At 48.7% G+C, this 12,314-nt stretch overlaps 1 protein-coding gene across 1 annotated transcript in view; it reads right to left on the reverse strand.

The window, feature by feature from the left end:
* PREX1 (phosphatidylinositol-3,4,5-trisphosphate dependent Rac exchange factor 1) overlaps positions 1 to 12,314 on the reverse strand; it is a 195,941-nt gene that overhangs the window by 9,282 nt on the left and 174,345 nt on the right. Inside the window, exons 26-32 of the mRNA XM_053574009.1 lie at positions 11,987 to 12,193; positions 7,047 to 7,135; positions 5,994 to 6,076; positions 5,743 to 5,833; positions 3,597 to 3,725; positions 1,841 to 1,882; positions 616 to 836 (exon numbers count right to left, since the gene is read on the reverse strand). Of these exons, the coding sequence (XP_053429984.1) occupies positions 616 to 836; positions 1,841 to 1,882; positions 3,597 to 3,725; positions 5,743 to 5,833; positions 5,994 to 6,076; positions 7,047 to 7,135; positions 11,987 to 12,193 (862 nt within the window). The remainder of the gene's footprint in view (positions 1 to 615; positions 837 to 1,840; positions 1,883 to 3,596; positions 3,726 to 5,742; positions 5,834 to 5,993; positions 6,077 to 7,046; positions 7,136 to 11,986; positions 12,194 to 12,314) is intronic.

Consider the following 12,314-nt stretch of genomic DNA (forward strand, 5'->3'; position numbering starts at 1 on the left):
CCTTTCTTCTTAATCTGCTCCCCAACAAGAAAATCAGCTTCACCCTCAGCACCTAGCTCAGAGCCTGACACATCACTCTGTTTGGAGAATGAACAAGTGAGGCCCGGCAACCCATCTAGGAAGAGGAAAGTCAGTCCTGCCTTCCAGGAACCAGCAGATCTCCCGCCAGGCAGGCACCATGTGCAGCTTGCACCAGCAGAGGGTGCTCCAGGTCCACACTTCCCCTCAGGTGGGGATTCCAGAGACGCCCAGCAGGGGATACCATGGGCACAGCAGGATGCTGGGCAGCACCCCTGGCCTCTACCCCCAACACCTGAGTTATCAAAGCCAAAAATATTTGCATTGCCAAGTGTCCAAGGGTAAAATTAACCTTGGTTAAAAACCACTAGTCTACACCACTTATGTTAACTGGTTTGTTGGTGCTGTCTTCCTCCAACTAGGATCCCGACCGCTGAGCGGGCACTCTGGTTTGCTCATTGCTGCATCCCAGCCGCACACAGTAGGTGCTCAACAAACAGCTGCTGCATGACCAACAGGCCAGCAGGAGCTTCCCTAGCCCCGGCCTGGGATGTGCAGCGGCAGGAGCCTCCAGCCCTCCCACCCCCCCTCACTCACCACAGTGGCCGGCGAGAGCAGGGACTGCCAGTGCAGCAGGACGCCCGTGGCGGCCACCTGCTCCAGCCACTTGCGGCTGGCATCACGGCTGCTCTCCTCATACTCGCCGTTGTTGTTGTAGCGGTAGCTGAGGGCGGCCAGCAGCTGCTCAGAGAAGGTGCACACAGCGGCCACCAGAGCCTGGCAGAAGATGGCATCCCTGCGTAGCTGCAGCTCTGTGTCTGGGGTAGAGGGGGTCCTCATTGGCAGGGAAGCTCATGGGCCATCAGCTGGCCCATGCCCCAAACTCTGGGCCAAACCCCAGGCCCAAGGTGCCCTATAGCCCCCCCACCCCAAGGGGCTAACTTCAGGCCAAAAATTAATCCTAGCCACCAAAAGCCAATTCCACAAAAATCAAGTCTCCTACAGCAAGGCCATTTGCCAAAAAAAACTCACTTCTCTCAATGACCCATCTGTCTGCTTAAAAACAACTTGTGATTTTCCCCAAGGCTTTCCCCAAACCCTGTATCCTCAGCTGTCTCTCCACGTGTTACAGGATTTCTTGGCCTCGGCCAGCTGAATGCCAGTGATGATGCCAAGCCCTTCTGCCAAGCTCCACGTTTTAAGAAATGCAGTTTGCCATTCTCTCTGTTTTTGGGAACTATGTTTTCTTCCTGCCCCTGCCTCTTCCCTTGCCCCTGGTCCTTGACCTTGACAAGGTTTAAAGAAATAGCCAATTTCAGGCAATGGGTTTTTAGTGACAAATTTTGACCTAATTCCTATTATAGATCCCCCTTGGTTGAGAATTTCTGGAAAGAAACAGGAAGACAGAGAAGATCTCTGAGATGCCCCCAGCCCACCATCAGCCCTTTCCTCTTCCCCATTTGCCTGGAAGGGGGAAGTCTGCAGGCCAGGGCTGGGAGCTCTAATGGCAAAGAGCCTCTCTATTCATTGGTCCTCTATCCCATGTGCTTGTCAGCATCCTCCCAAGCCTAGACAGTGGCACAAGACAGAGCTCCGGGCTCCAGGGCCCTGAGACCTGCCCCTGGGCACAGAGAAGAAGCAAGTTTCTTGGAGGGGCTCCAGGACAAAGTGCTGACCCCCAGCCCAGACACCCACGGACCAGAGAAAGCCAACCTTGCCCAGCACAAGAGGCCTCCCTGGGGCTGTGGCCGGGGCACCCACTGCCGGGATAGCCTCCTGGAGACACAGCTATGAGTGCCACCCAGGCCTTCAAAGCCCTCACCTGTGCACTTCAGCAAGGCCAGGAGTAGCTGGTTCTTCCCGTCTGAAGGAGAAGGGACAGAGAGAGGTAAATGGGCTGAGAAGAATCAGCAGGTGAGAGTGCAGTTGCCCCCTTCCAGGTCCTCTGACACTTCACAGCAGAGGCTCTGGGCAGGGAAGGTTGTGCTCAAGAAGCTTCTACTAAATGCTGATGAACTCCGGAGCCCCTGTACATTCAGAGGATGGGACCTCAGCTGTTAGCCTTATCTGCTCACACACAGACACTAAGCCAGCCCTTTGAAGGCCTGGGCCACAGTCCCCGCCCAGTACCTTGTACATGCATGTGGGCAGACACTCACACGCATATACACAGGTACACACACATGCACACAGATACACACACACACAACAGACATGCACAAATGCAGGTGTATCACAGACACACAGACACTCACACACAGCCTCACATACATATAAACTTCTACACCGTCACAGCCCACACATGCAGAAAAAGCTCATTTCTTCCAGATAAAGGGCTGACATCCTGTTCGCTTTCCTTCAAAAAGATGCTCTTAGGTCCAGAAAGGGCTTAAAAGCAAAATCCGAAACGCCCTTGAATTTAGCCTCATGTAAGACTCAACGCTGGGTACGGTGCTAATGATGAAATCGGGTGCTGAGCCTGCATCACGGAGGACCAACTGTGTGCCAGGCTGACGACTCTGAGCTGGGTTGAGGACCAACTATGCACCAGGCTGAGGACCTACTGTGCACCACTAGGCTGAAGACTGTGCACTGGGCTTAGGTCCTACTATGCAACAGGCTGAGGACCCACTGTGCCCAGTCAGCAAGTGCTTGATTTGTACTGGTTCATTTAATCTTCACAACAACACGTAAGGCAGGTAACTCTATAAGCCCATTTTATACTGAAGCATTTAAGGCCCAAGGAAGTTAAGAAACTTGCCGAGGTCACACAGCCAATAAGTGAGTGGGCTGGGAGTCAAGCGCTGGTGGTCTGGCTCCAGGGTCTACACTCTCAACCAATTACAGGAAAACAGGCCAGCTCGGGGTCAGCACGGACTTGTAACTCAGAGGCTGCTATTATCTTGGGAAATGGCCCTGAGTACCTTCACTTGCCATCCCGGTCAAAGATCTCCCTAACTTGGATCCTCACAACCCAGAAGTTTCAGACTCAAATGCCAACAAGAGCCAGGCAGGTGAAGTCAGATACATGGAGCAGACACCAGACCATGAGGCCTCTGCAGGGAGCAGCTGCCATTCACCCCCAGCAGAGTGGGGATATGGGACTGTGGGCCTGACGTCACTACATCTTCTGGTTGCCCCAGAGGAGCCAGAAATCCAGATTTTTATGTGAGATCTCTCACTGCAAACGCTTGCGGCAGATTCACACGTTTTATGCTTCAGCATCAAAACCTGAGGGCCCAAACCTGGTCAGCAGACTGGCCAGCTTATGACTCTGACATAAAGAAACTGATCTAAACCTGCAGTTTGGGAAGCTGAGAACAGGTTCCACGGTGTCAGCCTTCTGACTGCAAGGAAGCCTTAGCAAGGATGGTACCCACGGCCAGCGACTCCTTGATCACCTGTGTGCAGCCCTAGACCCCTGCACGGGACAGGTGCTCCACTGAGAAGACCTCTCGTCCCTTCCCTGGGCATAGAGAGACACAGGGCACAGAGCGAGACCCATTCCTGATCCCTCACACTGCACATTCAGAACCCAACACCACAAAACCCCCACACACATGTCCTCCCCCACTGACCTTCCACATATCGCTGGATGTTGTCTACCAAGGTCTTGATGGAGTTGGGGAGGTTCCAAGGGTCCTCCTGGATACTGATCTGGATCAGGCTCCGGCCACGGACTGTACACTCTTCTTTCTGTTTGAACTCTGTGGCAGGAGAGTGGCATGAGGGCCAGGGAAGGGACAGAGCAGCTTTGGAGAAACATGGCACCAAGGCCTGTGTCCCATCACAAATTCCAAAGCTCATAATCCCAGGTCAAGGGAGCTGGTAGGACTCCTGGGCGTTATCTGGTCTGTAGAGGACAAACACTTGGCAAGTGTGTGGCTACTTCCTGGCACCACACCCACAGCAGACACTACTCATCTGTCTCAGGCCCCTTCCTGCCACTCTGTGGCCAGCGCTCTCCACAGCTGCAAGCCGGCACAGACCCCACAGTCCCGGCACTCTTTTCTCCTGTGCCTGGGTCTTACAGCCACGGAAGGATGCTCAGGCACTGCCTCCTTTTAGCCACAACCAAACATGCCGGCACAAGAGTTGTAACCCGGTTGTAACCCTTTCCCCACACGGAGGAGGAAGCCCAGAGTGGGCAGTGACTTGCCCTAAATTACACGGCTGGATAGTGACAGAGCTCAGATGTGACTTTCCCTGCTACGATGTCCCAGTTTCTGAGATTTTTATTCCTCTGGGTTTGCTACTTCCGCTTTCTGAGGTCCATCTCTAGGAGAGATGACCCTATGACAGCAGGACAGGCAGCTGTGCCAGGCGTATCCCAATTCTTTACTACTTCCTACCCTTACTAAGGGGGGACTACCCATCTGTATTCCTCTTTCCTACACCTGAGAGCTCCTTGAGGTCAGGGCAGTGTCAGAGTCATCTCAGGGTCCCCAGTGCCCAGCACAAGGCCTGCCAAAAGCTGATTCTGGAGAATTATTTACTAGATGTTTAGATGCATGGATGAGAAGATGGGTGGATGGATGGATGGGTGGGTGAGTGGGTGGGTGGGTGGATGGATGAATGGATAAATGGATGGGTGAGTGGGTGGGTGGAAGGGTGGATGGATGGATGAATGGGTGGGTGGGTGGATGGGTGGATGGGTGAGTGGGTGGATGGATGGATGGATGGATGGATGGATGGATGGATGGATGGATGGATGGATGGATGGATGGATGGGTGGGTGGGTGGGTGGGTGGATGGGTGGGTGGGTGGATGGGTGGGTGGGTGGGTGGGTGGGTGGGTGGATGGATGGATGGATGGGTGGGTGGGTGGGTGGGTGGGTGGATGGGTGAGTGGGTAGATGGATGGATGGACAAATGATAGGTGGGTAGATAGGCACATGGGTAAATGAGAGAAAAGGCAGGTAAGAAGGCATAAGAAATTCCAATTCTTTTTCTCTCAATTATTTTACGAAGACAGTCTCAATTTGGTGCCAGAAAGCCCTTAACGCTTCTTTAACTCACTAATCTCTCTCTTAAAAAAGAACAAACAGCCTTCGGCAGGCAACAGTATCTAACTGTAGTTTAATGGCATTCTTTTGTAGTTGTTTCCATTGAATTTATTGTTCTGGTTTACCATCAATTTACAGTATGTTATTCTGGCTTTCCATATATAGGGAGTTTAATTAGGTCCTTTCAAAAAAGATTTTAAAGGAAGAAGTTTTTCTAAAAAGAAAAAAGGGTATGTCAATAATAAAATAGCAAGTGAATATGATTAAAAATCTGTGGAGTAAGAAGATTCTGTAAACATGGCTAAAATAATAAAGGGTTCAATGCCTGAGGTCTGGAGCTCAGGCCTTCCCCACATGTCACAGATGTGTGGCAGGCCCAGAGGGGCCAGAGACTAGCCCAGAGAGCCACCAACTTTTTCTGTCAAGAGCCAGACAGTAACTAATCTCAGTCTGTGCAGGGCCTATGATCTCTGTCGTCTAGTCTTCATTTTGTTTTCTGCTTGTTCTGTTTGGACAGTTCTTTATAAACAACAACAAAACCATCCTTAGCTCAGCATCTGTATAGCTCTGCTGCATCTGGCCCATGGGGATGAGCCCATAGCCATTCAGCAAGGGTGAGACAGAGCTGCATGGGTCCTGGGTGTCCTACCCTGGTCCAGCACTGGTTCCCTGCCACAAGCTGTCTCCTGTCCCCATGTCGGGCCTGGGGGTCACCTCACCTTGTAAGCTGTGGTCCATGGGGAAGTGCTTGGTCTCTTCAAAAGCTCTGCCCATGACTGGCCCCTTGAGGAGTGCGTTGATGGAGTCCACCTGGGTAGCAAGAGGCGCTGGCTCAGTCTGGGCCTCACGGCCCTCCAGACTGCAGGGCCCTGTAACGCATGGCCCTGCTCCAGCCCCTGGGTCATAGGATCTCACTAGGGGTGACAGAAGGAACCAAAGGCCATACCAGGGATGGGGCGAAGATTCCCACCTGGTTAAAGAGATGTTCCAGGCAGCCGTGAAGCTTGTCCTGCTTGTCTGATGGGATCCGCATGTCACATGGCAGTTCATCTCCTAGTGGGACGGAGAAGCACGGCCGTCAACCATTCCTGTACCCCGTCATACCTCCTGACCTTTTCAGGAAGGCAGTGCAGCTCCACAGCTCTAAACCCACAGAGGATCTGGAGTCTGAAGACCTAGGTCCTGGCTGGGAGCCATGAGGCAAATCACCTGACCTCTCTGGGCCTCTTTGGGCTTGTGCAAAATGGGCAACAAGCACTCAGGCCTTACAAGACTATAAGGCACCATTACTATTGAAGATGAGACTCAGATTTACTTTTAAGTACTGCATTTGAACTGTTTATATTCTTTAGGTTTCTGGCTTGAGGATGTGTCTTTTTTTTTTTTTTTTTTTTTTTTTTTGAGATAGTCTCACTATGTCACTCCCGGCAGTGTGCCATGGCATCAGAGGCTTACAGCAACCTCAAACTCTTGGGTTTAAGCGATTCTCTTGCCTCAGCCTCCCGAGTAGCTGGAACTACAGGTGCCTGCCACAACACCCGGCTATTTTTTGGTTGCACTTGTCATTGTTGTTTGGCAGCCCTGGGCCGGGTTCGAACCCTCCAGCTTCAGTGTATGTGGCTGGCGCCCTATTCACTGAGCTACAGGTGCCAAGCCAAGGATGTGTCCTTTTTTACAGAAACGATCAGGTCGCCGTATTCTCAGTGATGTCAAGGCACACCACATGTGATCATACACAATCATACAGAATGGAATGATGTCTGGTTCTCTTTGTTCCATCCCCCTGACATTCAGAGAGACCGTCAGCTCCCTGAGGGGTGGGGACCTTTGTTTCATCCTCTGCTGTGTGCCCAGCACATATAGGTGCTCAATAAATATTTGCTGAATGAGTGGATGGAGGGAAATAAAGTATAATACTATGCAATATAGTACAAGACAATGTAATGTAGAGTCAAACATAATAAAATAAAACAGAATTGTCACCCGGGAACCACTCTCCCAGAGCACAAGCCACTCTACTCACCAGACCCCATCTCGTCACTGCCCAGGTAGGAGCTGTTACTTCTCACGCTGGTGTAGGACAAGACCGAGTCCCGATTGCTGTTACACTCACTGCAAAGGGGCCCAAAGAGAGAGATCAAGTCACCTCAGCTCATGCCCTCAGGACACTGCACAGGGAACCCACATTCTGGAGCACAGACAAAACTGCTGGGTCCTCAGGCGGACATGACATTCAGCCCCCCGAGAGGGTACTGAGGGCTGGTCACAATGCCAAAGCCAAGGTCTGATGGGTGGGAACACATTCCCAGGATCTAGCACAGAAGCCCAGGCACAGAGAGGACAGTGAATCATTTTCATTCAGGTGTCACCCTGTGCTTCATGTGGGACACACCTGCGCCTACCACATTTGACCACTCAGCTCCATTTTCTGTGTCCCCAGCCTGGAAACCTCATGAAGACAGAGGCTACACACCTGATTTGCTCTGTCTCAAAAGGTCCAGGGAATCAAAAGGTCCAGGACTCAAAAGGTCCAGGGAATCAAAAACCACAATCCTAAAATCCCTGCCTTCACCTTTTTCACAATTAAAGGAAAATCTAAAAATGTAAGACTGAAAACCCAGATAGAGGGAGAAATCACAGACACAGACACAGCCCTCGTGCCAGAATGTCTTGTTATAAAGACACAAAGAAACCTGGGAATGATGGACCAGTTAAATAGGGGTCCTCAAACTACGGCCCACGGGCCACATGCGGCCCACCAAGGACATTTATCCGGCCTGCTGGGTGTTTTTGCCACAGCTGCCTGTCCTGCTTAGTAGCTGACTTGTCCTGCCCAGGCTGCAGTGCACATGTGTGGAATGTGTGCCAACTCTCCGACTCCATTCCTTCCCTCTGTCTCTTCCGGCCGGGTGTTATTTCTGTCCTGCTTAGCAACCCACTGTCCCGGCTGCAGTGCGCATGTGTGGAATGTGCCCCACACTCTCCAATTCACCTCCTACTCTCCGACTCCGCCCCTTCTCTCTGTCTCTCGACTCCTCATCTCAGTCTCTGGAGTAATTGGAGGAGTCACCAGGTTGCCTGTGCAGAGCCTGCTGCTGCCTGAGGACCAAGGTAAGAAAAGTTAGGATTTTTTTTTTTTTTTGAAGTTAGGAGGTCTTTTTTTGTTTTTTGTTTTGCAGTTAGTAGGGCCTTTTTTTTTTTTTGCAGTTAATGGGGGCCTTTTTTTCTGAAGTTAGGAGGTCTTTTTTTTTGCAGATGGGGGCACCTTTTTTGAAGTTAGAACCGCCTTTTTTTGAAGTTAGGAAAGCCTTTTATTTTAAGTTGGTTAATTGGTTGGGGGTAGTTTCTAGGGGAGTTGCATCACAGTGATAACGCAAATAGTCAGTGCTCAGTGCTAATACAAATTGTCAGAGCTCAGAGGTAATGCAAATAGTCAGTGCTCAGTGGTTATGATAATTGTAAGTGCTCAGTGTTAATGCAAATTGTTAGTGCTCAGTATTAATGCAAATTGTCAGCAGTCAGTGTTATCGCAAATGGTCAGTGGTCAGTGTTAATGCAAATGGTCAGTGCTCAGTGTTATCGCCTGGGGGCCCCAAACTGGTAATCTGCCTAGGCCCCATGGGAACTTAATCCAGCTCTGCAGACAGCCAACGAGTAGGAAACCCAATTTAATTGCCAGTAAGTGCATTTATATTCTGATAGCTATTCAGTTGCGTATGATGTTGTATGTTGTGTGCTGTGTAAGCCCCAGTTCACACTGTTGCGATCTCTGAGCAGTGCGAGTTCAGCCATATGCCTGTACGGCTGAACTTGCATTAGATTTGGAAGAAAAAAGGCATACATGCCTTCTTTTTTCCTGCAGTGGACTCTGATCTCATGGGTCTTCTCACCCATGAGATCAGATTCCTGTGTGAGTTCACAGATCGCAGTGTGGTTCGCACAGGGTAGTGTGAGCTGGAAAGGTGGTGGAGGAACCGGCTCTGTCATTGTGCCTGTTCCCGCACCACACCAGTGTGAGCCTGAGGTAAAAGCAGAGTTCCACCATATGGACACGGGCGAGGCTGAAATGATGTGGACTGGCAAGGCTGCATTGATGGACACTGATCGGACTACATTGATGGGCACTGATCAGACTGCATTGATGGGCACTGATCAGACTGCATTGATGGGCAGTGCAGTCTATATGTCTCTGTGTGGGCAAAGTTATTGCTGGTATTGTTTTTGGAGCGCTGTATATATATATTGGTATTTTACTAATAGCAATTTGGAATCCCTAGGAAACAATATCAAGAAAGAGAAAAATTGACTCGGAGTGTAGGATATTCAAAGAACAGTGGACTTATGATTACTTTTTCATGCAATAAGGAAAGAGTCGTGTGTTTGATATGCCAGAATATAGCATCTGTGTTCAAAGAATACAATTTGTGTCGACGTTATCAAACTCAACATAAAGATAAATATGATAGTTTGGTCGGAGAAGTGAGAAAAGATAAAATATTAAAACTGAAATATACATTGACAACTCAGCAAAATATTTTTGTGAAGCAGAAACAGCTAAATACTTCATCACTGTGAGCAAGTTTTCAAGTTGCCAAGATAATAGTGTGCACTGGCAGACCATTCATGGAGGGAGAATTTGTAAAAGAATGCCTTCTTTCTGTTGCCAAAGAGAAGTGTCCAGTGAAGGCCTATTTATTTAGTACAGTGAGTCTTTCAGGACCCTCAATTACATGAAGGATTGAAGAAATGGGAGACAATTTGCATCAGCATTTGCAAAACTCCGCAAAAAACCTTTCCTATTTTTCCTTGGCACTTGACGAAAGTAATGATGTTCATGATTCTGCACAACTTCTAATTTTTATTCGTGGTACAAATGACTATTTCAAAGTCACAGAAGAGCTTGCTGCACTGCAAAGCAACAAAGGAACAACTACAGGAGAGGATATTTATGAAATGGTTTGCCAAACTGTGAATAGTTTGGAGCTGGACTGGGCAAAACTAGCCAGTGTGACAAATGATGGTGCTCCTAGCATGGTGGGGTCTAAGAAAGGAGTAATTGCTCACATTAACCAAGAGATGGACAAACATAACCATTCTCATCCAATAGCCATACACTGCTTCATCCACCAACAAGCGCTGTGTAGTAAATCACTGAAGTGGGACTCTGTTATGAAAACTGTGGTATCTTGTGTTAACTTCATTAGAGGTAATACACTAAACCACAGACAATTTCAGGAATTTCTGTCTGAGCTAAATGTTGCCTGTGAAGATGTTCCGTACCACACAGAAGTCCATTGGCTGAGTCGAGGGAGAATTTTGAAACATTTCTATGACCAACTTCCACAGATTACAGCTTTTCTGCTTTCAAAAAACAAGTACCAGAGCTCAATGATGCAGAATGGAAATGGCACCTTGCCTTTCTGACAGATGTAACAGAGCTACTCAACAGTTTCAACGTGCAACATCAAGGAAAGGAGAAGCTCATCTGTGATATGCAATCACATGTGAAAGCATTTGAAGTAAAATTAGGCCTCCTCATCAAACAAGTGAAAGAGGAAAATTTCTGCCATCTCCCCACAACTCAAAATCTGTTAGCAGAAAATCCATTGGTTGCATTCCCAAACATGTGTAGATTCACTGGAAAAGTTGCAAAAGGTGTTCCAATTTAGATTTAAAGAGCTTCATCTCCATGAACAGGACATACAGCTTTTCCGTAACCATTTTCTATTGACATTGAAAATATGGATACGATTCACCAAATGGAACTGGCTAAACTGCAGAATTGTGACTCTCTGAAAGACGCATTCAAGTCAAGCAGCCTTCCTAATTTCTATGCATCTCTCCCCTCTGAGACATACTCTGATCCCAGGAAACATGCACTCAAAATGGCAACCATCTTTGGTAGCACTTATGTCTGTGAATAGACTTTTTCCAGAATGAAACATCTGAAATCTCCAACCAGATCTAGACTAACGGACGCACACTTGCATCACTTGTTACGACTAGCAGTGACAAATATGGAACTGGACATTGACCATCTCATTAGCCAAAAGCAGGCCCATAGTTCCCATTGAAATACTGATAAGTTTGTTGATTTAACTTTACTTGTTCTTCATTTTAAATATTGTATTTGTTCCCATTTTGTTTTTTTTACTTCAAAATAAGATATGTGCAGTGTGCATAGGAATCTGTTCATAGTATTTTTTTTAACTATAGTCTAGCCCTCCAACGGTCTGAGAGACAGTGAACTGGCCCCCTGTTTAAAAAGTTTGAGAACCCCTGAGTTATATCCTTCAAAAAATGAAAGAGTACCAGCTCTGGGAGGACCGGGGTAAGGGTCTGTCTTGTGAAATTGCACCAGTTCTGTTTTTCGCTCACAAACGAGTGAAGCGCCCCACTAAGATTCTACTGGAACTACAATAGTCACATTTATATGTAACATATATTGACTTACTACATGGTTTACTACAGGAAATTGAGTTTTAGTCTACTTATCTCACTAATTAGGATCTCAGTGATCTTGCTATAATTAACCGGTAAAAATACAATTCAGATCCTATCAGAGTTAGGAGGGGAAAATAATGCTCTTCCTCCTTAGATCAAATATAAACAAGTGTTTGCTGCAGAAAACACATCTTATGTTGAGTTTTAAATACACCACGGAATCTTGGCCTCTTCTTCAACAGCATCCCATCAGTATGTGCAGAGTGATACCAACGCTTAATGAGGATGTCCACGTGGGGTAGCCCCGAAACATCAGCTTTGGGGCAAGGGAGCCCACGGGGTTCTGGGATGTGCTTGGGGCCTCACATAACCACCTAGAACCACATGGTTAGCAACAGCACTGCAATCCCACTGCATCCTGGGAAATGTCCCAATGACTCTGACTTTCCCACAGTCAGTGGCCTCAACCATCCTGCTGGCCATGGGCACCAACTCCAGGCTACCCACGGCTCTGCCCACCTGTAGGAGTCGCGGTAGCTCATGGTGTCATGGCCCGAGTCCTCCTGATCCTCCTCGGACACCTTGAAGCACACTTTCTTGCTGCCCCCATGGTCAGTCCTGTCCATCTCATTCTCTTCACTGACCAGTGGGGAGGAAGAGGCCTCTTCAGCCAAAGGTGGGTCGCAGGACCCCCCTGAGGTTGGCTCCGTGATGGTGGACAGCAGCCTGCAGGGAGCAAACACCTTGAAGTCAAAGATACGGGCTGGCCCCACCATGTCCCTTCCTTGAAAATCTTGCCAGCAGCTCTCAATCAGGGATTTTGTCCCTGGGGGGCAGATGGCAATAT

Source organism: Nycticebus coucang, chromosome 21, assembly GCF_027406575.1.
Source record: "Nycticebus coucang isolate mNycCou1 chromosome 21, mNycCou1.pri, whole genome shotgun sequence".
Taxonomy (NCBI): domain Eukaryota; kingdom Metazoa; phylum Chordata; class Mammalia; order Primates; family Lorisidae; genus Nycticebus; species Nycticebus coucang.